This window comes from Scomber scombrus, chromosome 6 (genome assembly GCF_963691925.1).
Source record: "Scomber scombrus chromosome 6, fScoSco1.1, whole genome shotgun sequence".
Lineage (NCBI taxonomy): Eukaryota > Metazoa > Chordata > Actinopteri > Scombriformes > Scombridae > Scomber > Scomber scombrus.
In genome coordinates, this window is record NC_084975.1 from 14,710,601 (window position 1) to 14,738,458 (window position 27,858).

The window sequence follows — 27,858 nt, forward strand, 5'->3', positions numbered from 1 at the left end:
CTATGGTTTAATTTTACTGTCTGTTAAAATGCAGTTTGAACCAACTCACACTATCATATGACTGCTGTTACTTTGAGGTCCTTTTAAAGGTACCCTCTTCAGCCAGTGTTTACCAGCTCGCATGTTGCACTAATTGGTTGCATTATGACTCTGCTGCCATCTGGAGGACTTATGTCTCTGGACTGCAGACGTCTGCCGTGCAGAGCACTTAATCCCCCCCTGTTAATATCAAGTGAGTAAATCATTTTTAGAGTTGTGTGTGTTGTGAGGTAAGAGGAAGACAAACACTGAGTGTAACTGATTGAGAGTTAAAACTGAGTGCTAAGCTGAAAACCAAAACTAACTGAACCAACCTTCAGCCTTTTTTCAGCTCTATATTACAAAATTACAAATAAGTAAACACCAAATTCTGGCTAGGAGGTAGTTTCTGATAGAGTAACAATTTTTATGTAATTTAGATATAAGGCTTTTGGTGAACAGATGGGTGAAAGTTTGACAAAAGTCATTAGTGAAGATCCACTTACTAACTTCTGCCAAAGAATGAGCTAACATAAAAATGGCTTGCATTAATCTGTGCAGCTCAGGGCAATATAGAGGTCTGTGTAACAAACACACACACACACACACACACACACACACACACACACACACACACACACACACACACACACACACACACAAACACACCAACCCACTAACAAGCTAATAGGTCCCACTCGGAGGCTCTGATGTCTCTGACACATAATGAGCATCAGAGTGCTGACAAGCTGCTCTGTCAACTCTCCATTCATCTTACACGTGTGGCCTTCTGTGGCTCCATGTTACTTTGGTGGGTAAGGGTATGATTGTGTCATGGCAACCTTATTACACATCCGTCTTCACTCAGAAAAAAAACACATCATCCTTTGAAAACCTGACTATGCTGTTTTGCTGCTTGCGGACCATTGTACTGTAGGTATCGGTGAAAAGGGTTTGTTGCACTGTTGACCTCGTGGCCTCTCATGTTGTGCATGAGCAGGAAAATCTTTCCATGTTCACTTAGAATGGATTGGAAAAAATGATGGTGCTCATTTGCATAATGCAGGGGCCATCTGCAATGGAAATAGTATGCAAAGTGAGGAGATGAATTCTCACCACATCTCAACCCTTTCCCATCGTGTTAATACATGTGACCATTGAGAATATGACTGGTTCACTTCAGGTCAAACTTTGTATGATCACTAAGAGAGAAAATCTGCAGCACTAAACAAAACAGATTTTGATTTTGTTTTTCCCCATATTTGCAACATTTTAGTCAGTTCAGTCATTTCAAATAATTAAGGTCCAGGGGTTTTCAGACAAAGCTGAGCTGGGAAAAGCACCCCCGACCCGCCTGATTACTTGCTTAGTTTCACTCAATTCCTGGAAGCCTGTGGGATCATGTTTATGTTATTTGATCCCATAGACAGTCAACAGTCTGATATTGCTGTTTGATATACTTCAGACTACATCGTATACATGAAAAATGTCTGTCTGAAGGAATTTATTACTTTCTGACTCTGGAAAACTGGGAAAACTTCCCCCAAAACAACTGTATTTTTTCTATCTCCTGAACCAAATCACACACATTTAGGCTATTTTATGTGATCTCCCTTTGATAACTAATGTAATAACTAATGTGATATTTTTCACTTCCATTCATTAAGCCTCCATTGAAACTGTTTAGAGCCCCCCTGGTGAGGCCCGCCTCCCACTTTGAAAACCTCTGATATGGCCCATTTATTACATATGATGCATATGAAGGTTTATTTACTTAAACTTTTCATACAATCACATCATTCAGAAATGATATATTAATTATTGTTGTATTCAGGTGCTTTAGCCACGACGCCCTTCAGGCTGAAACACACAGTCATCCGACATTCATTTGAATTCCTGGATGTGGTCACAGCGAAAGCTGAACCACAGGGTGTAACCCTCATTTGTGAGCATCAGCACTCCCTTTGATGCTCGGATGGAAGGCCTTCACTATCAGAGCAAAAACTGTTTTGAAACCAGTGTTGTTTAAATCACAGAACAAACTCTACACACGTTTTAATTCAGTGATGTCTCATTTGTATTGTTTTTCATTCAGTTCCGTCTTTTCCCTCGTTTATGTTGCCTTGTTTAATTCTGTGTTGATTGTAAAGCCCTTTCAAACTTTTGATTATTTTTTACAAGCACCATATATTTTCTCTCCACTTTAATATTTCCTCAGGAATAGAACAGCAGTAAGGTGTAGGATGCATATTTTAATGTTTTGTCTGGTGCTGTCAGTTTTTATACCAGTCTTTATATATTTATATTTATTTAATTATACTGTGATTTTTAAAGGTGAGACAATGTAACTTTTTGAATTATTGATCTTGAGGTTTTAATTTAATAAACATTCAGTAAGTCTTGAAAGGTGAAGGCCAAACATGTTACTGAGCAGCGACAGCTTATGGCAGAGGCTTACAATGCAAATCAGCACTGACAGCATGCGTGCAGTATGCATTAGACCGATCCCTCTATCTCTCTCTCTCTCTCTCTCTCTCTCACACACACACACACACACACACACATGCACACACACAAAAATACACACCATATGCACATGCACAAGCACACGTGCGCGTACACACACACTCACACACACACACTCACACACACAGCATACTCATCCAAAACAAACATTTGGCACAGTCTAATTGCAGCTGATTTGCCTGGATTGTCGCCTGATTGTCTATACACCAAATATGATGGAGAATAAACACTGTAAGAGTAACTTTAAAAACCTGACATGTTTTCAATGAACTGGTCGATAAAACTATGGAAATAGGCTACTAAGGAAGACTAAGGAAAAACAAATTATACTCTAAATGAAAAGTAATCCATGATATGCCATACTCAAATTTTGAAGAACTTAATCAAATGTATGATTAAAATTAAGATTTTGTCTTGAGATGATGAATGGGAAAGGAATTTTCTAAAAAATTTTAAATTTGGAGGTAAAAATCACTCTTGGTGGAGCGGTTAAAAATTCATGCACATCAGAAATGTGACCTTGATTTCACACTGCTTTTTGTAAGATGTCAAAAGATAAAAAAGTTGGAAACCACTGGTTTCATCTTTAACAATGTGTTTTATTTTAAAAGCCTGTTATATTATCAATTGTGTCAAGTTTTTTTTTATCTGAAAAGTAACTAAAGCTGTCAAATAAATGGAGTGGAGTAGAAAGTACAATATTTCCCTCTGAAATGTAGTGGAGTGTAAGTATAAAGTAGGATCACATGATCACTTACTCCTTCGGCCCCTGAGTCTGAAGAAGAGCATTAAGCTCAAAAAGTCACTTGTGATATCCTATTAGATTTACCTGCATTGGGAGCTGCAGTATGCAGACTTTTTTTCTTGCTTTCAGCTACTCCTTCTCCCTCATTAAATATCCAGCCTCTACAAATATGCAAAAATATTTAATCTCAAAGGTTTAACTGCTGGAAACAAGATGTCTCCTACTTCACTGTGAAGTCCATTTTTAGTGTTTGTGCACTGCGGGCCTCAGGTTTCTACATCACACTTGTGAAACAGGGTGGAGGTTCCTGGCACAACTTTACATACTCCCAAGGTGCATGGAGAGGGAAAAAAGTGTGAAGAAAGTCAAAGCTCCAGCAACACTTGTAGTAGAGGAGAACTGTATTAACAGACCAACACGTTCCACCTTGTAGCCTGATGACCCTGATGAAGGCCACAAGCTGAAACGCATTGGTCTGTTAATTAATAAAGTTCTCCTATAATATGTTGTGTTGCTTGAGCTTTTACCTTCTACATCACGCTTGTGAAAATTGAATACTGGAACAGGATTGTCTTCAAAAACTATTTATGATGTCACATATCACGCTTGTAGGCCCATCCCTTAAAATCTGATTTTCAATGAGCACAGAGAAACGTTCCACTTTCAGCAAATGAATGTGAAAACAGCGTTGTAGTATCAAACTGCACATACTGTACATCATTCTGCAATCTGCACAGTGAAGCCCCCACAAATCCAACTGTGGTTGTAAAGGGAAAACCCATATTTTGAGTAGAAGAAGACTTTAAGATTTTTGAAAGAAAGGCTTGTTGCTCTGCAGCGCATGCGCAGCTCACAGCTATGTGAGAAGAACAGGAAACGAACATTTTCAGACTCGGACACAGAAGCAGCCCTCTACACGTCTACTCCTCTAATTTGATAATTTTATTAATGCTGGCTGTGCGTGACTGCTTCTACAGGAAGAAACGCCAGTAAAAGAGCCAGCTGCGGCAGTTATTAGACACATTTGAGGCGTCTTTGACCGGAGGCTTGAGTGTGAGGCCAGGGCGTGTTTGAATCTCAACAGTTGGAGAGACCAGCGTGCCTCCTCCTCCTCACTCCTCCCTCCTTAGTGGATGCTAGCTCGGTAGCCCTTTGCATGTCGTAGCGCTCGTAGTTCAAAAGTTGTGTCTCGTCTACAGTTTTTGTTTGTATTTGTATCGGAGGTCTAGAAGAAGATGGGATGTACTCTGAGCACGGACGACAAGGCGGCGCAGGAGCGCAGCAAGATGATCGACAGAAACCTGCGGGACGACGGAGAGAAAGCCGCCCGGGAGGTGAAGCTGCTGCTGCTCGGTAAGAAGGAAGATGGATGGACGGGGTGTCGTTGTAGTTAGCTGGGGAGGTACCCTTGCTACCACTGCAAACATATAGCCAACATTTACACATCACAACTGAGCTTATATGTCATTAAATTAGCCGCAGTGGCGTCTAGTCTCCACAGGAGGTGAACTTTGGTGAAACACAAACAAACCGAGCACTTTGAGACATTTTGGGGCTTCATGTGAACGGTGGTGCACTTAGCTGAAAAGTTTAGCTGCCCTGTTGTCCCTCTTGTTTTTCTATCCCCGGCAAATTACAATTAATCAGCGTTAATTAAATACTCGGTGATTAAGTTTAATCGCTGCCCCACTAGCGTCAGGTTGGTCGGTAAGCTAATTTAGCTCTTAGCTGCTTAACGCTAACTAGCCTCCCTCTACGGTAGCTCGGATTAGCTAGCAGCTTAACATCAAACAATCATCCAAATGTTATCTGAAAACAGGTCTGCTTGTCTGAAAATGTGTGTACAGTTGTCGCCAGTGTGGCAGATTGTATTCATTGTTAGTTTCAATGCTATCTTCCCGTTTCTCAGTCATCCATCACATGAAATGAACACTAACGCACTTTCAGAGGCCGGTTCACTCCCAAACTGGTGGAAACTACCGTGTGTGTGTGTGTGTGTGTGTGTGTGTGTGTGTGTGTGTGTGTGTGTGTGTGTGTGTGTGTGTGTGTGTGTGTGTGTGTGTGTGTGTGTGTGTGTGTGTGTGTGTGTGTGTGTGTGTGTGTTCACTGATTTTAAAGTTAATTGGAAAAAACCCACTCATACGACGTAGATGTTGATGTAGTGGTGTTTTTTTTAGAGATAATACCAACTGCTCAAGTAGTCTGAAAGTTTGAGTTAACTCAGCCAGCTTGGAAAACATGTTATTTGTTACTTATTTTACAAGTTATTAAATAGTCCATCCGGACATGTTTTACGCCATGAAACCTTCAATATTAAAGTGAATTCTAACAACCTTGCAAGAGTACACATTCTCTCTTAATTTAAAAGGCTGCTATTTATAAAAAAAAAAACAAAACATTTTCATGTAAATAAATCAATTATCAAACACTAGATGTCTCCAACTCAACTGAAAGAAGTCCTTGTGATAGTTGCATGATGGGCTCCTAAACTAGTTGCAATGTACACATAAATTCATTCTTCAAGTAATGATGAGCAAAACACATTTTTGAGTTTAGTGTGGCGATATCTTGTGTATAACTAATGGTGATTTTATATTTTATCCAAAGTATGGTGAGGTGATGGGGTGTCTGAGAGAGAAAAGACATTAGTGTGATCATTTGAATGTGGTGGCCTAACAGGCGGAGGCTTTCACTCCCATTTCAATCAGCTAGAACAGGCAAATATGTCCAGAAAGTCTTATCACTCAAATGTCATGCAGTCTTTAAGATGACATAAACACAGCATTAAAGTCATATAATGATACCACAACTAATCCAAACATCTCTCAGCTTAATCTGGAATTGTTTAATTTAACGGAAAACGTCCACACATTCCCTCATTTCTTCACATTAATAGTACTTGATGACCACCGCTGACTGTCTGTCAGGAAAGACAGCCAAAAGGCAGCGTGGCAACCTGTGCGGCCTTGCTGACGGCAATAAGCATTTGTTGCAACTGTGTACATACAACAGAAGCAGCTAGTGCATGCTAAGTGGATGTCTGCCTGGGCCATGCAGTCTGTGAGCTGTTCACACATTGCAGGGCTCTTCTGCATCTTTTACTTAATTTGTGTGTATATGTCTGTGCGCGTGACACCATGTCTACACTGTACATGTACTGCGTCAGCCGCAGCAGTCAGTTCTTGTATGTCTGTGCGTCATTTGAAACGTACCTTATTTGAATTTTCATGGTTGTGTTTTTTTTCCTGTCACGATTCCCACAAACACCTGCATGAGATGTGTGGGGTTGGTTTGTTGATTTATTGTCTGATGGGGCAATTACCATATTTCTTTGAAGACATGGATGTGTTTCACTGCCACATTTGTAACGTTGGATATATTTTTTATAATGTGTGTGTTTCTGTATGAGGCAGAGAGATACGCAGCTTTACCTGACATGCTTATTGCAGTTTGCTGCTCTGTCAGGCACCCACTGGGGTGTTTGCATTAATGCAGTAATCTGCAAATGACATGCTTTGAGACGAGTGTTTTGAGTGGGAGGTTTGCTTCAGATGTACACTGCTTGTGTACTGCACAAAGGCAAATCGTACATTTTTTTTGTTTTTGTGCAGAAGCATTTGTGTCTCACAGCTGCAGATAAAGCAGCAAAGAATAGATGCAGGCGCAGTGTTTATTGTACGCTGGGGGGCGGGGGGGTTATGCGTCTCATATAACCTAAAGGAGAATGTATAGTCATATCAAACATCATTTACAGTCTTGAACTCGCTTACCTTTTCCACTTCTTGTCATAATTGCCGACCATTAAGCCTCTTAGTTCCAGCAGCTCACTGAGGTGTGAGTGTGGTTCTAGAAATCAAAGTGTTTTATGATGTTTGCAGTAATATTAGCTTTGTGTCTGTGGTGCGCGGCTGTTTATCATATGGGACTACGAATTGGTGAACAGTTCTCCTCACCAGGGAGCTGTGAGTCCCTGCAGAGGTCAGGTAATTAAAATGTTGTGTGCTCAGCTGAAAACATGCCGGTACCTCAGAGGGAGCTGGAGAGGTGACATGAGAAACTGTGCACCTAGTTAATTCAAATAGATTTACACCATCTTATATTTCCTACACTATTTAACTTTGACCTTTTTAATGCTGTGATGACGACATACAGCTCAAAGTAGTGTTGTGTATTGATTTCATATAAATCAAATGGTCCATATTAGATGCATCTGACAGCTTTGAGCCTGGCCCGCTAGCCTGATGCAGCATGAGTTTCTAACCCGGGGATGTTTAAGCTGTGTATAATCTCATTGACGAGAGGATCCAGTTGATTAATCCAATTGTGCTGTGACCCGCCTAAACTGGCCTGAGACGCATCCTCACTGCAGTTGGTGACGGTGCAGCCGGTGATGTGCTTCAGGTTAGCGTGAACAAAATTCTGTGTTTGGCAGTGATTTTTGTTGGTGTGATATTTAAGTTGCCAATATCTCATTAACAAAGCAGCTCATGCTTGACTGATGTGTTATAATTGTACGGCAGCACAATGAATCAAAAAATTGATGAGTGTACTTTCATATTCCCATGAGTATCAAGTTTGGTGTTTTACTCTGATCATTTTTCATCGTCTGACAAATGCAAAATCATTTGTCTGTGCTAAAATGCAACTTTTGTGTTTGAAATAAGTGAACGAACAAAGAATATGCTTTAAAACAAAAATGAGGTGACCTGTTTTTGAGAGATTATCTATACATCTCCTGATTGAAATAGAAGCAGACTAATAAAACAAAACCTTTGTCAGAATCTGAAGGCAAAATTCCACTTTACATATTTATTTACATATCTATTTTTATGTTTGGGCATGTTAGTTTACACAGTGCATTAATAAATGACACAAGGGGGTATCCCATGCCCAGTTTATACCTGGCAGCAAGGAGCGATTTGTATCTGGATGCATCATGTGGATAAATGTAAAACGAATGTTAATGCACAAAGAATGTATTGGGATGGGAATGCAATTGGATCGGACAGACAACATCTGGATCATCCAGATCTCAGCCAGGTGTAAATGCAGTCCATACCTGTGATCACATGCGTGTTTCTCTGCCAGTCAGCACATTGAAAGGTCAACTAACTCCACCTCTTCCTGCTAGTTTATGCTACAAATTTTAGCAGCAGTTTGGAAGTCCTCCCTTGCAGAGAATAAATTGGAAGTGAATTACGTCTGTCTCTTGGGACGCGCCATGTTTGTTGACAAGTCTGCCAGCCATGCTCAACTAATTTGTATATTGAGATCTGATTATAATGCAGAAATAAAATGAGCGCATCTTAATACTAGTTGTAAATGCAAAAGGCTCATGGGCAGAGCTACAGATCACATGTTAACACCGGATGGAAACTGCGCCAAGAGAACCAGCCAGAATGACCATTTCAAACAAACTCATTGTGATGCCTTATTGGCAGAATTGTTCATTTTGCAGCAATAACTAACCACAAGTTTTGTTTTTATCTCAACTGTTGTGTTTCAGGTGCTGGAGAGTCTGGAAAGAGTACAATTGTTAAACAGATGAAGTAAGTGTCGATGATCGTCATCACATTTAACAACACATGCTGAAACGCTTAAAGTAGTGTTAGTTCAGAGAATCATATTTTCATAAAAGTGTTTCAGTCTCAGTGACACTTGTCAGACTGCATGAGAGCACACACTTTAGTGTGTATATATACATATACATATATATAGATATAGATATATATCTATATATATATATAGATATATAGACCAAATTACCTGATACAGCTGTGGTTATTAGTTATTAACAGGTGAGACACCCATAACACTTTCACAGTGTGTGAAATCATTCATTAGTTCACTCATGTGTTGTTCCCTTTATAATGGACAATCAGCCGTTTACTCACTCAGCCTCATTGCACACTGAATTGACACTTCAGACATTTTTCAGCCATAAATTTGCTTCATTTATTGTTTCTTACCTGGAATTTTCTGTAATGTAGATTATAATTATCTGTTTTATGAACAAATCTGCAATAAAGCTACTTGTATACCTCTGTTAATGTCCTTTCTTTCTGTTTCAGGATCATCCATGAAGCCGGCTACTCAGAGGAGGAGTGTAAGCAGTACAAGGCAGTTGTCTACAGCAACACCATCCAGTCCATTATTGCCATCATCAGAGCTATGGGACGTCTCAAGATTGACTTTGCTGATGCAGCCAGAGCGGTAAGTGGAGGAAAACAAAGTTGGCATTTAACTGTTCTCAGGCCTTTTTTTCTCCTCAATATTGATATATAGCTCAGTGCTATAAGGGCAATAGTTACTTAGTCTTATGTCACTCTTCCCTAGTGGGCAGCTGTTGTCACTCCCCCCCATCAGCAGCAGGTCAAATAAATCTGGCAGGGATTCAGTATCAAATAGACAATATTTAATTAAAGCAAAGGCTTACAGATGTAAAGTGTACGCTGGTCCATCAGTTGAGATGATCACCCTGCTGCACTGCTGATAGGACATCTCTAATTTCTTGTTCATGCACTGAAGTGATACTGGTCAACTAAAGTTTAACAGTCTTTATCTGTAAAATTTCAGTTCTCTATTTTCTGTTACCACATGCTGTAGTTAAATAAAGTGCAGTTATTGTCACTTGTGTTTTTTTTTTTTTTAAATCTGTTTTTTTCCCCCTGGCATAACAAGAGGCTTAGTCATTGCCTCAGTGTGACTGGCCTTACTCTGTCATCGTGACCAATTTTACACCCAAAGCCTTTTCTTTCCTGATTTCTATGCTGTTATACAATAGAGAATCAATTTTCATCAGACATTTTGTAGCTTATAAAATCTAATTTTATGCACAGTGTCAAGGAGAATAGGACTGGAGCAGACATATTAATTTGTCTGCATTAATTCATCACCTCATTTGTTCCAAAAACAGGAACATTTGTAAGTGACAGAAATGTCCTGGTGTGACTTTGTGAAAAATGACTTAATTTAGTCCGTCAGCTAGGATTAATGCATTATAGATATCGTCTTTATTGTCCCACACTTGATTTCTTTTCACAGTCTATACGTGTTTCCACACAGAAACATAAGATAAATTACACCACAAACATTATATGCTATTCGACCAGATCTAATGTCTTGTTGCTGTGACACAGTAAATGTGTCTTAATGTTTGTATTTGGTTGGTTTTTTTGTGTTTCTTTTAATAATTGAGGCATAATTAGCATTTTTCAAACAACCAACCAACCAGTAACATGTCACAGCAAAACTGACATGAATGTGTAAACATATGAAAAAACGATTGATTATGACTTGGAGTGGCTTTTGTCTCGTTAAGGATGATGCGCGGCAGCTGTTTGTGTTGGCCGGCTCAGCAGAGGAGGGCTTCATGACAGGCGAGCTGGCCGGGGTCATCCAGCGGCTGTGGAAGGACGGAGGAGTACAGGCCTGCTTCAGCCGCTCCCGAGAGTACCAGCTCAACGACTCAGCAGCATAGTAAGTAGGACTCACTGACCCAGATTGTACTTGATAGAGAAATGACTTAACTCTTAATCTGCAATAGTTACCTATTTTTATGCATCATGTTGATTTTTATCTTCCCAAAGCTACCTGAATGACTTGGACAGAATATCCCATGGTTCGTATGTGCCCACCCAACAGGATGTGTTGAGGACCAGGGTCAAAACTACCGGTATTGTGGAAACACACTTCACTTTCAAGGACCTGCATTTCAAGTGAGCTCAACCTCCACTGATTGTCCAGTCATTTAACCATTTTTACATGCTCACTGCTGCTCTCCTTGTTGTTGATGTCCCTTTCAGTTTGTGAAACATAATTTTCTCTCATAGTTAATCTAGTTGCTGTTAACATGCCTACAAAGAAATAGCTTACTCCCATGTCTTTGAATCAAAGGAAGATCGTATAGTGTACTCTCCAGTAAAGCATCCAGGGATCCTTTTGAGAATACAAAGTGGTTACATGGAAAAATTGAATTATTATAAGTGGCTGACAGGATGAATTGTCAGAGTTGTGATGCATTTTAATGAATGAAAATGTGTCTGTGATCTCTACAGAATGTTTGATGTCGGCGGACAGAGATCAGAGAGGAAGAAGTGGATCCACTGTTTCGAGGGAGTCACTGCCATCATCTTCTGTGTGGCTCTGAGTGATTACGACCTGGTGCTGGCTGAAGATGAAGAGATGGTAACGCATTCAGATTATTTTTTAAATTTTTTATCCTTTACTCTTCTTCTTTTTTTTTTTTTAAATTCAATCTTTGCAGTTTCCTTGACTGGTTACCATTGTGTGACTCTGCTCTTACACAGAACCGAATGCATGAGAGCATGAAGCTGTTTGATTCCATCTGCAACAACAAGTGGTTCACAGACACCTCCATCATCCTCTTCCTCAACAAGAAAGACCTGTTTGAGGAAAAGATCAAGAAGAGCCCTCTTACAATCTGCTACCCAGAATATGCAGGTGAGAGAAAGAGAGACATCAGATAGTCCGGTTGGTTTTTAAGTGCAAACACTGTGACAGCAGGACTGCACGTCCTTAAACATCATGAAAATGTCTTCTATGACTCTTTAGTTGAGGCCTTAAAGGTTTTAGACAAGGTAATTTAAATTATGCCGATGAAAAAGCTGAAAGAAACATACTCAAAACTATTTTTCTACTAACTTGTGCCATCAGGGTAATAATAACCTATAAAAAATAAAATAATTCCACATGTAACGGTTTTACCTTTTCTTTCCCCTGTTTTTTTAATGTTCCGTTTTTACACATGTACATCCAGAACATACTCTTTCACATTCAGTCCTCCATTTTCTTACACTCTCAGCCTGTCTGCCCCTTGTGGCCTCTTGAAAGGTGTGGCAACCCCTTCAGATGACACAAAGATGTTTCTCTATTCTTCTCTCTGCTCTGCTGCTGAACTGCGTGGGCTGCTTCATGTTTGTGTCAACGTGTCCTTGTTCAGTTCACCAATCATTGTTAATACTCATATTTCACTCATGCATCCACATAATTGAAATTGGGCAAGAAATAATCCCTCCTTGCATGTAGTCTTACCAGTTTTAACATTACAAAAACTGTCACAGTTTTGTTTTTAAGCTACGATGTGAGGATGTGCATCAGTCAGCCACCATGTGATTCAAAGCCCACCAAATGTGACAGGCTGCAGTTTCAGCAAGTTGTCATGCAGCATAAGCAAAACATCTCAGATTTTCCTTCAGTTACTGTTTAGTAATAAACCTTAGCATTGTGAGTGAAATACAGCAAAGCAGATCTCCGTAAAGTCACTCGGTGGTATGCAGGCCAAACTGGATGCTTCATAATTGAAGAAAATTCAAACAATGGATTTGTAAACTACAAACTTTCGTCTGAGTTCAAACAATTTGTTATTATGAAATGACTGGTTAACTTAAAATTGATACTGAATCAGATATAGTATAGTCCAGTTATAGTCCCATTTCAATCAACACCTAGTGTAGTTTTAAAGGCAGTAAGATTGCTTCATTTTAATTGCCAATTTTGCAATACTAAGGTGTAACAACAACTCTTATATTTGGTTGTATCAAGCTCTGATACAATGTCCTTGTATTTCTTTGTTCTACTAATTGTGTCCCTGTTGTCCCCTCGCCTTCTTTCAGGCTCCAACACTTACGAGGAGGCAGCAGCTTACATTCAGTGCCAGTTCGAGGACCTGAACAAGAGAAAGGACACCAAGGAGATCTACACCCACTTCACATGTGCCACCGACACCAAGAACGTGCAGTTTGTGTTCGATGCCGTCACTGACGTCATCATCAAGAACAACCTGAAGGACTGCGGCCTTTTCTAAAGGTAACAAGGGCAAGCTGATAGTCAGTGTGAATGCTGTTAGATTCTGTTTTGTTTTTGCCTGCGGATGGGTAACTTGTAAAGTTTTCTTCCTCGTGTAATTTAGATTTTTGGAGAATTTAATTAACATTATTGTCTTCTTTAATCGCAGTGCATTTGTTTTTCCTCTTTCTGCTCAGGCAGCCTGGTGGCCGACTTACCAAGTGACTTTGAGTCTGAACTTCACTGACACCGCTGAGTGTCACTTTTAACCTCTTATTAACTTATGTTCATCTCTAAAAGTTTTAAAGACGGAGTGTAGAAAAACATTTTGTGTAAAATATTTGTACAACTGTCTATGGCCGGGGATTTTTCACTTTTTAAAATGTGCTTGTTTTACCTATCATTATTTTTAATTTTTATATGAAAAGGGGGGCCTCTGCATTTTTTTTTTTTGTCCATGAATGAACACTTTTGTCTTTTGTTTGTAAGTGCTTGTGCCTTGCATGCCTTAGTTGCAGTGTTTTCTTTACGTTGACGTAGATGTTAGGTTTATGTAGATGTTACCATTGACTCTTTCCAAGAACCCCCAGTCCATAGTATCTTTTATTTTTTCCTCTGATTGTCACGTCATTTTTCTCCTCCTTGGACAAACTAAGCAAGACCAATTCTCTCTACAGACCAATTCACTTTGACATACTGTGAGCTGTATGTAAACCTTTTCAGATGTGCATGTGTGCAGCAATTGGGAGCTTTGTTTCAATTGAAGCTTGTGTGAGTAATTTGGCATGCATGGACTGAATGTGGATGTGTGTGTGTGCGTGAGTGGATGTGTGCACAATATAGAAAAAAGGGACTTTATTCCTCTACTTGTCATCCTCTTTCAAAGTTTTATTTTTCTAAGCGACCAAAAAAAAATCTACTCTCTAATTAATGCGAGCACGTTGTTGGTGCGCCGCTACAAACTGTAACATTCCTGATTGAATCGTGACGTAAAGAGAAGCTTTGAAAAGAGGATGCCAATGGCGGCCTTGTAGCAGACAGTAGGACCACATGTAGATCTGTGCATAGACAGGTGGCTGGGTACAAGCACACTGTTATTGATCATGATCTGTGATGGTTTCAAGTTACATATCCCCCCCATACATCCCAGCCCCTCTGTTTCCATTGGATGGGGACATTAGTGGACTAATCTCCATGATTTTGCTAATAAAAGAGCTGCTATGGTGAAACCATGGCATCTTATGCAACAAACACTTTTTCTCATGTCTTTATTGGGTATGAATTTTTCAGGAAAACATTTGACTGATGGTGATGAACATAAAATGCAACTGACAGCAATGTACAAAAGTTAAACGAACTGAAATACATTTTTATGTAGCACTTTTCAAAACACAGTTACTGTGTACAAAGTGCATTACTATAAAAACAGTGCATTGTAAAACAGACAAAGATTGCATGAAATATAAATTAATTCACTTAAAAGCAAGTTTTTAAAAGTGATTAAAGGTGGACTCTTGTCTCCCCCCCTCTGCCAGTGAGGGTAATTTAAAGAGGCGGATAAATAGTTTTGAGCGTCAACAACCCTCTAAAGAACTCGTTTGACAATCAACATTCCAGTAACAATTGGAAAGTCTAGAGGAGCAGCCTGATTAAATTAATTTATTCCTATTCAAGTTAGCTGGCGTAAGTCTCTGCCCATACAGTTTGAGCAGTAAATGGTCTGTACTTATATAGCGCTTTTCTAGTCGTTATGAGCACTCAAAGCGCTTTTACACTACATGTCTCATTCATGCATTCACACACATCATACACTGATGGCAGGGTATCTACTACGCAGGGTGCCAACCTGCTCATCAGGAGGAAAATAACCAATCATACACATTCATACAATTTGGGGTTAAGTATCTTGCCCAAGAACACCTCGACATGTGGACTAGAGGAGCCGGGAATCGAACCAATCTTCCAATTGGTGGACGACCGCTCTACCTCCTGAGCCACAGCCGCAGTACACATTCATCCGAACAGCGTGGGAATTTCAAACCAGACGACAGATAAAAAACTGAAATACAGAGAGCTATCAGGTTGTGACTTATTCATTATTATGTGAACCCGTATGGAAACGGCTTGCATGTAACAGATGCAGAAGTCTAAGAAATAAAATAAATCTGCACTGCAAATTTGAAAGAGTAAACTGTTTTTAGCCCTGCAGATTGTGACCGCAAAGGCTCTGTCACTTTCAAGGATCTCAGGGACCCTTTGGGCATTAAGATGTCTGATATATAACTTCAAGTCTTGAAATTAATACGAAAAGCAACAAGTAGCAAGTTTAGAGGGGGATGTTTTACTGATGCCAGAGAAGGAGTTACAGTAGTCCAATCAACTGGTAATGACAATGTGGATGACAGTTTCCAGATGTTTGGCAGAAAGAAATGGCCTAATCTTTGAAGTGTTTCTGATACGATGAAAGCAGGATTGAGCCATTGATTCAACATGCCTGTCTAAACTGAGGTTTTGATCAAAAATGACAAAAGATTTTTGCAATGCAAGGTTAGCCTCCTGAATGGTGCAATGAACCAAGACTGATATCTACCATATCTTGAGCTATGATCAATGTTTTCTGTCTTATCAACATTAAGCTGCAAGAAATGTTGTGACATCCTCTTATGAATGTTATGAAAGCAGTTTTGCAAGTTGACTGTGTTCTGATAATTGTTTGCAGGATCACAGCATGGCTAGATCTGTGTATTGTTTGCATAAAAATGGAAACAGATATTGTCTACATATCAGATGGCCTAGAGGGAGTATGCATATGGAAAAGAGGACTGGACCCAGCATGGAGCCTTGGTGTACCCCACAGTGAAAACCTGTTGCTAATTACCCTGCGTCACTGACATCAATGCAGAAACGCCTGTGAAATGATTAGTCGATCAACAGAGAATTGAACGGTAACTATTTTGAAGTCATTTTAAAAAGCAAAATGCCGAACATTTCCTGGTCACATATTAAGTATATGTTGTTTTATTACGTATAAACATATTTGTGTCTTAGAGGTTTGTTTGCAGAAAAGATAGTTGAAGATGTCAATTCCGACTTCGACTTTCACAATTTTATGTCCATTATTAGACAAAGTGATTAATCAAGAAAGAAATGGTCAGATGAATACAATAAGGTAAATAATTGTTAGCTGCAACACTACTACCAAATTTTACTTGTGAGAAATGTGGGTTTAATCATGTCTCATGCTTTCATAATCACAAAAGATTTTATACATCAAATGCCGCTTTACCCAGTAAAAAGTGAGCTGAGCAACAGTTAAAACTGTTTAATTTCTAATGTGATTTAAAAAAAGAATTGGCTCCACTCATTGAAGAAGGCAGAGGGACATGACATAAAGCTTCAGGAATAACAAAAAAAGTGAACCTTGTGCTTATAATTATTTTTTATCATGGGATGTGTCCCATGATGAAGAATGACCTTCCCAGTTCATGTTATCATAAACACTGCCACCATCATTATCATCAATAAATCAAATAAAATTTAAAAAAATTAAAAAGTACATAATTTTAAGGATGACTGTGGTGTTGTATTAACATATTCCAGGTAGAAGCAAATCTAATTAGGTGTGCTTTTTCACAGGCTCAAGGCTTAAAAAAGAAAAGAAAATCAGCAACAAAAACAAGCTGTTGATGTTACAAGATGTTCTTTTCAGATACAGTCATAATTTCACAGTTTGGGTCTAAACTACAGAAAGCACAGTGTCTTAGTTTTTGGTTTGGTGAGTAGCAGATAATATCTGGTATTTATCAATGAAAGCCCAGTACTAATGTTAAATGAACCCTAACCCTACAGTGTACTAGGGACATCGCTGCACCATATCTCTAAGTAGTCAAGAGCAAGTTTCATGAATATATTTATAGATAAGTAGACTATTTACAATGTTTATCCTTAAATTAACCTGAAGCTGAAGCCAACAGAAGTGATATTTAAAAGGATTTAATTGCATCTTCCAGGTTATTGGACAGTAAATAGTTCCCTCTAGTGGACACAGAGAGTAACTGCATGTACTGGCCAACATAGATGACTGCTTAATGGTCATAAAGGAGACAACTGAGGAAGATCTAATCAAAAGTCTTAATATAATTAACATAGATTGTTCCTGACAAAGATGTATTGGCCCTTTATATACAATCTCCATTAGAAATGCCCCAAGATTAGGACTAATTAATCCAGAACGAGAGGAGAAAGTGATTTTCTACCAAACTGTGGTGATTTAAAGCAAGAACTGTGGCCCAGAATCTTTTCCAGTATTTATGAGCCGATAAGGCATTAAAGGAATAGAATTAGAGATAGTGATAGGATTATCACAACAACTGTCATATTACAGTCTTTTTCATTTTTTATATTTTTTCATAAACACTGAAATGATGGCAGCTAACATCCTACAAATGGGTCACAGCAGTGCCAAGGCTGACTCCTGTCTTATGCAGACTTAAGCCATCACTGCTCAAGCACAATGATTAAGCATTAGCTGAGAGGACACTATTTTTGGGAGACATTGTGTGATTTAAAAGCTAACTGCAGAGTCATTTAGTTAATCCTCAAAGCTCTACCTCAGAGATCAAACAGTGTGGATATGAGGCTTCTTCAAAACGCAGGTGTGTACTTGAGGAAAGAGTGAAAGAGAAGAGGATGATGATGCTAATGATGGTGATCAAACAGCTCATCACTTCAGATTGCAGCTGACCCGGGAGTCCAAAGCAAAAGGAATCCAAACCATATATCTCACCAAAAGAAATTGTTTGAAAACAGTGTGTAATAACCAGCTCATTTTTTATCTGTAGCTCAATAGACTTCATATGTGCCATTAAAAGAGTTCACATCTGAGAAACCTGCACAGAAGATAGACTTTGTAAACCATGTAGTGAGTTTTATGTTATATAAGTTTGTCCATTAGATGTTTGAAATCTGATAGATATAAGCCCATATTCTTTTTTTTTTTTAACATTACCATGTTGTTGTTATAACACATGCATTTTGATAATGATCCTTTAAAGATTCAGTGTGTAGGATTCAGTGGCATCTAGCAATACTCTTCCACCTCCCCATCCAAGCCTGTAGGAGCATATATAGTGATTAAAAAAACCTGCGAAAAACGCAGAAGGCTCTCTTTAGAACCAGAGTTTGGTTTGTCTTCTCTTATCTACTCTCTGTGTGGATATAAAGTGCTCATTCTAATGTAACAAAAACGCAACCATTTTTTTCTTCATTGGATTATACACTAGTTAAAGCATGAATATTATTATGAATATTATATTCCATTTCTGCATCTTTTAAGTCCACTTAAGGCACCACGATACAGTTTTGTATTGACACATTTACAGACATGGAGCAACATTATCACTAGTTTGGAGACATAGTCTGGCCACCTGATGAATTTCATTCACTTTACGTTTAGCTCTGGTTCGGTCTCCACCAACTCTTGAAGGAATTATTGGGCTATTTAGCTGTAAATTGCTCCACTTTCCACCTGCTAGACATTAACTTAATCTGTCTGCTGTTTGGTGCTGGTTAGGTAGAGTATTGTGGGTTTATCAGAGTTTTTTTGTTCAAAATGACTGGAAACTTCTTTGAGATCGCTGAGATTGAACCGAAACAACAAAGGTGCGACCTGTAAAATCGAAACAGTCAACTGAAAGATGCTAAAACCCTCAATATGCTATAACTGCTGTGTCAGGTGATAAGTCTTTGTATTTGTACTTGCACTAAAAGCGATCTCTTTCACACGATGATGCCCAAAATATGTACTGAACAAAAGCAGGAGATATGTGTCATTTTCTGCATTTCTGTACTGCAATTTCTTATTTTTTCTCAGCAGACATTCACTCCTAAAGGTTTTCAGTACATGTACAAATTAAATCTTTAACACCAAATCTTGAGCTGAATGTACTAAATCCCCACTGTCACTGTCTGAACAGCTTTCACCAGTGGAGCACTGTTTGTCGGCTCAGTCATGATACACAGTACATTACTTTCTGGGTAAAAGCTATATACCCCAAAAAAGGCACAGAAAGAAAATCTATTGTGAGAAATTTGTCACAAATAGTTGGCTGCTATTAAAACTTTATAAACTATGATTGTGTAAGTGTTGCTTTGATCTGAACTGAACATAATAGTTTGAAGGAGCGAGCAACTGAATATCATACTAAACTGAAGCTTATAAGTCTAATTAAATGCCACACATCAGAGGGTTCAGAGCAGTGACACGTTCACTTACTGATCTTCATAATGAACAGTGATGCAATCGTTTAGGTTGTTAACAAAGTGAAAGAGTTACCAAATCTGAAAACTAAATGAAAAATTACAAGTCAGCATAAAAGATTTGTAGTCAAATATTATCTGTGATCATATAATATCAGCTGATATGATTGATTTATGAGTCAGACTCTTGTGAGGATGTCTGTGTGGTTTGGTTCGGACTCAGTCTGGACTTTCCACAGGTATACTTTGCCATCACAAGTTTCACTACATAATTAAATCTCATTGTGAGCTTGGAGAAAAAGCCAACGTGATTTAGTTGCCAATTCCCTAAAGCCATCCAGTCTAATTAACTTAGTCTGTGTGTGTGTGTGTGTGTGTGTGTGTGTTGCGTTTGAGTGCGTGCATGTGTGTGGGCGCAGATTTGAAACTGATTTTTAACTGCTGCTCAAGTCCAGCACACCCATGGGTCTCTCACTGTTGCCACTGTATTGTCTATTCAATTTCATTGGTTTAAAATTAAATTTTAAAGTTTAAAATGTCTTTCAAACATTGTTAATGTCTCAGTAGACAGTAGAAAAAGAGTTATGTTTGTCTGCAGCCTGTTTTGTCTCTTAAAGCTCTGGCACATCAGTGGATAAAATAAAGATGATAAAGGCAGGAGGAGTCGCTTTGCTCTGTTGAGAGAATATGAGTGTTTATGTGAAGGTGACCCCACTCTCCCTCGCCGCTGCCGTGCAATAAAAACAACTTAATGCACATTTCTTCCCTAACAACAAATGCACAAAGCAGAGAGTCAATGAGGGAGGCAGTGAGCTAAATCCATATAAGCTCTATTGAAATTCCTCCTCTGAGTGCGCAGACTGCCTCGCGTTATTGTATTTTTGCCTTCTGCTGTTGGCAGTCTGCTTTAGGATGCTCATTACTTTCTGTCTATAATGATGATATAAAGTAATATCCTTTTCCTCCTCTTCCATCCTTCACTCAGTGTGCAAAACAGGGTGCAGACATATTTACAGACAGTCTGGGGAAGCTTGGATAGATGGTTTGGTGTGCAGAATGCCATTTAATACCTATTTCATTCATTAATGTTGTAGCAGAAAGTAAAATACATGATGGATTTGCTGTAGCTGATCAAGCCCAGTTTTCAAAGAGGGCTGTTTTCTCCATGCTGTATGCAATGACAATCAGATGAAAGGGCTTCATTACAATGCTGTTAGGGGCTAGTGTAAGCACACCTCCTGCTAACGCTGAGGTGTGAGTGGCCACCCAGACAACGTTCGCTGCTCTATATCCTGTCAAGACAAAATCTCAGAGTGCTGATGAGTCGATTGAAGTGACTCCAAATTTAGATGCTCCAGCTCAAAGCTTTGACAGCTGATGGGTTTTCTTTTTGTTCTTCTGTCACTTCTATTCTCAAAGGACGGTCCAAAATAATGAACAGTTCTGATCTAGATATAGATAGACCAGCATCAGACAAAAATGTTGTGCATGATTTGTCCTGTACACGCAAAAAACAGTCCTTATGTAACAAAAAAAAGCTATAAAGTGACCGATTTGTGTTCTATTTGAAGGCGACATCAACTGATTTCCTGATTTAGTACTCCTGTAAACCAGCGAGGAGTTAATCTGCTGGTTTAGTATTTTGCTGTGGTGAAAATGTACAAACTCTCAGTCCTCCATACATGCTCCCTCAACCCTGAACTACATTTTCAGTCAGCCATAGTGCAGTTCTGACATCCACCAGCAGAGGCACAAATAAAGCAAAGCAGGGATTAATTTCCCCTCAGTGTGTATAATCTCCTAATCCAGCCAGTTTCAGGATTAGACCAGTACTCTTTCTACAGTGTGGTGGTCTTTAATAATCATCTAGTCTGCACCATCTGCATAGAATTAGTGTCTCAAGCATCTGCTTTGGCAGAATGTAAAGTATGACCTAAATGTCAAGACACTGAAGTAAGTAAAGTGACATTCAGAGTGAATCCACTGCTCTTCATGGATTATTTACTGGTTGCAAATGTACAGAGCTTGTGTACGGTAATATTGTTTGCCAGGGAGGATACTCACTATACAGGAGCACATACATACATACAAAACAAACACACACACATACACACACACTCACTCCTGCACTCAAAGGCACTACAGAGAGTGGCAGTAAGAGGGACTGTCATCCTCAGTAGATCTGGTGGAGCAGCTCTTGACTTATGTGTTAAATATTGAATGAAACTTTACTTCACCGGCTTTGGAGAACCGTGCAACCATGAAAAAGTAATAGCAACAAAAGGATTTGTCATTCTCTGCCGGACTTTGATTTATGTCATAATGGCAATTATGTAATGTCGACCGACTTGAAGAGGCTGAAATAAAAAAATAAATTAAAAAAAGTTGTTTTCGTATTACAACTGTTTAAAAAGCTTCATGGAGTATTTTTTTTTTACTGCTTGTAGTGCATGAATGTACTGCTGCATATGATAAGGTACTGTACATACAGGGCCATACTAGTCCACAATGGGGCCTTGTGGCAGAAATGTGCTGTGGCCCCCACTTAACCCTCTTATTTGTCCTACCCTCTTGAAATAATTTATTATAGGCCTCAAAACAGCTATAATGAATATGTTTATATCAGTAATGGATCAATGGGGACATTCATTATGATCAACTCACAGACCATTATCACCTAAGTCTGCAGTTCCTCTCAGTGGTACATAGTGCTTTAACATCTTTCAGCTCATTGTTTTGGTTTTCTGGCTGTGAACATATTTGTGAACATATTTGAGTGTTTATTGGCACAAGAGAGAGAAACGTTTCCCCTGTTGGCGCATTCCATATCAAAGCTAAAAGGAGAATGAACAACAAAAACACTTCAAATGAATGCTAATGATGCTCTGTAGGCTATCTGCTCTATGCTTACATAGGCAAATGTTTGCTAACAAATATAATATGTCAATGTTGTTAACAACTTGTTCTTGCTACCACAGGTAACCAGAAACTCGATGAATACAGTTTTAAAAACTAATTTAGCTAAGGAGCCCTTCAATAAGATGGATCCTCAAGATTTGGTAATAAGGCCAATCGTTCATTTGACTTTGTGCTTCATATAGTATTAACAAATATCTTTGCAATTGATCAATTAGTAAGTGCATTTGCCCCCTCTGAGGGTTTTGGGCTAGTTTACATGGATACACACAAATATGGATTGCACATTCCCCTTGAAAAATAGTAGTATCACAAAGTTGTTTAGTAATATCACAAAGTTGTTTCTCTCTAAATATGGCTTTCTTCTACGTTTGATAGGATGCTGCATAGTAAGCACCCCCCCCCCATGTCCCAAATAGACTTGCAGGTAAATCAAAGGCTCTATGGTAAGGTGTAGCTATACAGTAAGTAGTGTAAATGTTCCTCCTACATGTCATGCCTGTGTGTGATCACAGTGAGCCGGAGGAAGCGCCCCTGGCAGTGCAGCGAGAGCGAAGCGCCTCCTGTCATTTCCCCTCCTCTCCATCCTTTTACGCCGAACCAGAACCATTCATCTCTCCCCTCCTTCAGGCTTCACATCCGGGTCATCCGCCAGGATCTGTATCTTGCGTCTGTGTGTCTGACAGTGTAATAATTATTTCATCCGCCGCCGTGCTGTACTGCAGCCCTCTGCCCGACTGCTCGGCTCGCCGAGCGGACACTGCGCCTGGCGTGCACCGGTGATGATGGAGCCACGGGCGCTGTAAAGCTGCAGCCGGTCGCACAAAGGCAGGGATGAGACGGTAGGAGGCTTTTGTATGGGCCAGCCCGCGGTGATTAACTCGCCCTAACGATGTCTAAGAGCCTCAAGAAGAAAAACCACTGGACCAACAAAGTCCACGAAGCAGTGATAACCCGGGGAAAGGAAGGAGAGCTTGGGTTCGAGCTGAAGGGGGGCGCGGAGAACGGCCAGTTCCCCTACTTCGGCGAGGTGAAGCAGGGGAAGGGACTGATCCAGAGCGGCAAACTGGCCCAGGATGAGCTGCTGCTGGAGGTCAACGACATGCCAGTGGCCGGACTCACCACCCGGGACGTGCTGGCCGTGATTAAACACTGCAAAGACCCTGTCCGCTTCAAATGTGTCAAACAAGGTGAGACATGATAAGCATGAGAGGGGCCAGGAGAGCACTGCCGAGCCGATTTAAGAGGCGGGGAGGAGTGTGTGTAGTGTTTGTGGACGTGTGTGTGACTGGTGTGATTAAGATGTCATTTGTGTAGTCATCTGTCAGTCTGCACTAGAAGGAGAATCCGTGTGTTTAGGTGGACAAAGCGTAAACCTCTGCTCAGGCCTGTTTATTGGTGAAATGTAATTACGAACCGCAGTGATGGGTCCAGTCCACCAGGATCAGTAACTATAATGATTGCATCGCAACCAGGAGTAGCCGCCGTTTGTTTATCCCAGTGTCGCTGGTTTGATGCCACAGCCTGGAGGGGGTGTGTCCGTTTAGGCGTGATGCCACAGCCTGCGGTTTTCTCCTTATTTTGGTCGAAAAGACTGGGCTTGTTTCAGCCAACAGGCCTGCGCCGTGGATGAAATATTTTTCTCTTGGTGCTGTAGACAGACAGGCTTCACACAAAAACACACAGACTCTGCTGGCTGCCTGTCCCCATTACTACTACTGTTATTACTGTGTAATTAAGCACTGATTTTTTTTAAAAAGAAGAAAGAAACGTAGGTAGCCTATTTAATGAAGAGCCTGCGGTCATATTGATCAGATCTGGTTGTGTAGTCAACATGGTGTGCTTTAACTCCCGCCCTCCCAATGTCACTCACATACACACACTCAAACTATCTTTGCTTATGAAACCTTTCTGAATTTACAAGTGGAAAATAATTGTCCAGGTCTCTTGCAGTCATGGTTTGATGAGCCTTTGAGTGTTTTATTATTGTCAGCTGGTGCAGTGTTTTGTATAATTACTGTGGCCTCTGAAGCTGGCTTGTTGTGATGTTTCTGAGCATAGCTGTGGGGTTTATGGCAACAGTGTTGACTGAGTGACCTGCTTCTGTCAGCCAGTGTAAAAGCTGACAGGGTATCTGTATATGACTAGAACATTGGATTGAAGGAACAGCCTCATCACACCCTCTGAGGCTCAGTTTAAGTCCTAATAACTGGCTAAAGGGGCTGAGTTCTCAGCCATGAAATGAGCATTACAGTGGCTTGTTTCTGGGACACGAGTAAAGCAGAAATCAAACTCTCAAACTGCTTTTTATTTTTGGACATTGCAGAGTTTGCTCAGAGAGGATTTGTTTTCACACTCCTCGCCTGCCTGCTCGCTCTCGATCGTGGTGTTTCCATGGGTTGCATCAATGTGATTGATTATTGAGTTAGAGCTGCTGACAGAGTAAGAGCAACCCTAACCCTAACCCGCTCCCATGATGTGTGAGGGGTTAAATGTTAATGTGCATGTATTTCAGACAGGTCTATTCTCTCCCTCCGTCCCTCCCTCTCTTATCCATTTAAACATGAGTGTATCTGTTTAACTACCCACCTCACACTGTTCTCCAGCTGAATGTGGTCTTTGCTGAGAATGTCCTTGAGCACTCTGTTGTTTGTGCACAGCTTGTTGTCCCTTTCATTGTATTTTTATTTATTTATTTATGTCCTCATCCTCTCTCTTGCTGTCATATTACTCTTCGACTTAGGGCTGGAAAATATATCAGCATGATACCGATATCATGATATGAGACTAGATATTGTCTTAGAGTTTGGATATTGTGATATGGTATAAGTATTGTTGTCATTTTCTGAACTTACCAGATAGTTACACCAATTGGAAGATTGGAGGTTCGATTCCCGGCTCCTCCAAGCAAGATACTTTACCCCATATTGCTCCCGTTGCTGCACCAATGTGTATGAATGGTTAGTTTCCTCCTGATGAGCAGGTTGGTACCCTGCGTGGTAGCCCCTGCCATCAGTGTATGAATGTGTGTGAATTGGTGAATGAGACATGTAATATAAAGTGCTTTGAGTGGTCATAACGACTAGAAAAGCCCTATATAAGTACAGTCCATTTACCATATATCCACATTACTGATGATTATTTATCAAAAATCTCTTTGTGTAAAGATTTTGTGAAAGCACTTATACAACACTACAACTGTGTAATATCGATATTAAGGCAGGTTGATTGAGAGTTTACTTGGGGTGTGAGAAGGGCCGTTCCAGTAATAAACAAGTCAAACAAAGGTTTATGAATAACAAAGTTACAGAGTTCTTTGTAGGAAAATACAAGAAATTAAAAAAACACTCAAGGTCCTCTTACTGGGAACATTTGTAGGGCTTTCACCCACATCTTTTTGCTTTAATCAAAGGATGGAATTTGTTCAGATAGCTGATGTCGAGTCTGTTTCTGGTGTTCATTCAGCCTCTTGTTCAGGGTCCTCGCTGTTTCACTAACGTAGTGTTCTCCACAGCTGTCATGATGATGTCATACACCACTCCTGTATTTGTCTCACAAGGTTTCTGTCTAGCAGAGATGTTTAAGTGTTGAATGGTTTGTGGGAAGTCCTGAATTAGATGTTCTGACAGTTCAGCCATGTAAGAGAGTCCCAGTGTATCTGCATTTTGCCTGCAGGAACTTTCCCCAGAGATGAAGAACCATTGGAGGAATCATTTCCCCTTCCTGTGTTTCTACAGGGGGAACGAGGGTTTAAATTAAGTTCCAGGGTGATTGTTTAAAAAAAAAAAAAAGAAGTTCCTCCTCAGGAGCTAGTACTTTCCAAAAGTACAGGAACTTTGGGGGTGGGGTTTGCAGAGATGACCAACACTGATTGGTCAAACACACACAGCACTGCTGTTTCAACTTATGTACTCCTTCATTCATAAAAAGAAGTACTTCAGTCTTGTTATTGCCAGTTAAGGATGAGGGGAGGAGGACATTTCTCTTTGTTTGATAACATTAAAACTAAAGTTAGACTTTGTTGTTGGCTTCCCAACTCAAATGAAGAGAGGGCGACCAAGTGAGATTGGTTGAGCAAGGAGAAGGAGTGGCAGTAGTGAGAATAAAGCACGTGAATGAGAGAAATACACGTTTTTTTCTCATTGTTTCATAGTAGTAACGTTCTAAAGCAGAAATAAATAACCATCAAACACTCAACAGATGATTTACTGTTGAAGCAGATGCTATCAGTTTAATTTTCCTCCTCTGCATTTCTCCTTTTTATTAATTGATTACATCCAACTAATGCAGCAGTAAATACAAAGACAACAGAACAAATCTTTGTTGTTGGGAATTCTGATTTTATCGACCTGGGTGGGCTGCCAAAGTAGAGTCTATGTAGGGGAAATGCTGCAAGGTATTTGGTCAAAAATATCATGATATTTGATCTTCTCCATCTTGCCCAGCCCTACTGACTTCCATTAGGATGGAGAGTGGAGTGTATTTATGGCAGTGTGCTTGCAAACAGCTGCTGACACACTCTCATCTCACAGAGGAATCATCTAGAAGAAGTACCAGTCTCTTGGCTCAGATGCCACACATGACCAAATGAGGAACGGATGTGCCGTCTGCGGACATAATCATGTCTGGCTGCTCATGCCAACATGCACACACTTACACATTTTAACAGGCTATTTTCAGTCAGGTGGAAACCTCCCTTCTGTACCCGAGGTAGTACACTGGTAACAGCAAGGTCTGATGGACCTCAAGAGCAAGGTCACAGTCTCACTCTGGCCTGACTTCCTCACGTGCACACATTATTTCATCCCGCCTGTTCACAGAAAATAGATACAGCAGAACAGGAGGGTGCTTTGTGCTTTGAAACAAGCAACCTCTGGGACAGACGCCATCATTTTCATAAGCTCTGCGTTGGAACGTTTTTCTTGAAGGCCACAATACGCAGGTGTGAGTTTTGAACTGATGCAAGGGTATATAAAGTTACCATTTAGAAGTGCTGTCCACTGTTCACTGTCTTGTTTTGATCTCGGACTATTAAACCAATTAATCGGTCACTGCAGTCTGTTTTGTTCTGCAGAGAAATGACTTGAATGTAATAATAATTGCCAGGATAGAAACAGGGTTTGATTGTGCATCTCAATAGAGCTGTTATTTATTCCTCTGTTGTGTGTGTGTGTGTGTGTGTGTGTGTGTGTGTGTGTGTGTGTGTGTGTGTGTGTGTGTGTGTGTCTCAGCTCTCTGTCATGTAAATTGATGTGCTGTAAATAAATCTTGCCTAATGGCAGTATAACAACATGACACAAAATTTCACCAGAAAATCGGAACAAAACAAAGACATCTGTCTCTGACATAAATTTTTACAAATACTCCCAAAGGCATTTGTGATTTAAAAATTAAATTGATATGGTTTATCTTTTTAAATGTGGGCTCTGCAAATGAGTTTTTATCTCTGTCCATCTGTACGTAATTATCAGATAAACATCTCTGGTCCGTGTCATCTCATCAGCACCAGCCTGGAGTGAAGTGCAAACGGCTGCTAGGCTCAGTGATGCAGATTTCTAAAAGTGCCATGAAGATCACAACCACCAAGA

At 39.9% G+C, this 27,858-nt stretch overlaps 2 protein-coding genes across 2 annotated transcripts in view; both read left to right on the forward strand.

Annotated features, from left to right (window-relative positions):
- Positions 1-4,159: 4,159 nt before the first annotated feature.
- On the forward strand, positions 4,160-14,341 carry LOC133981429 (guanine nucleotide-binding protein G(i) subunit alpha-1). The gene is made up of 9 exons (XM_062420106.1): positions 4,160-4,642; positions 8,796-8,838; positions 9,361-9,502; positions 10,611-10,768; positions 10,879-11,007; positions 11,347-11,476; positions 11,599-11,752; positions 12,925-13,117; positions 13,294-14,341. Exons 1-8 carry the CDS (start codon positions 4,525-4,527, stop codon positions 13,113-13,115), a joined length of 1,065 nt encoding a protein of 354 aa, XP_062276090.1. The 5' UTR covers positions 4,160-4,524; the 3' UTR covers positions 13,116-13,117; positions 13,294-14,341.
- An 8,821-nt stretch (positions 14,342-23,162) lies between these two features.
- Positions 23,163-27,858, forward strand: part of LOC133981600 (membrane-associated guanylate kinase, WW and PDZ domain-containing protein 2-like) — a 72,657-nt gene continuing 67,961 nt past the window's right edge. The window contains exon 1 of the mRNA XM_062420376.1: positions 23,163-23,460. Within this exon, the coding sequence (XP_062276360.1) occupies positions 23,163-23,460 (298 nt within the window). The remainder of the gene's footprint in view (positions 23,461-27,858) is intronic.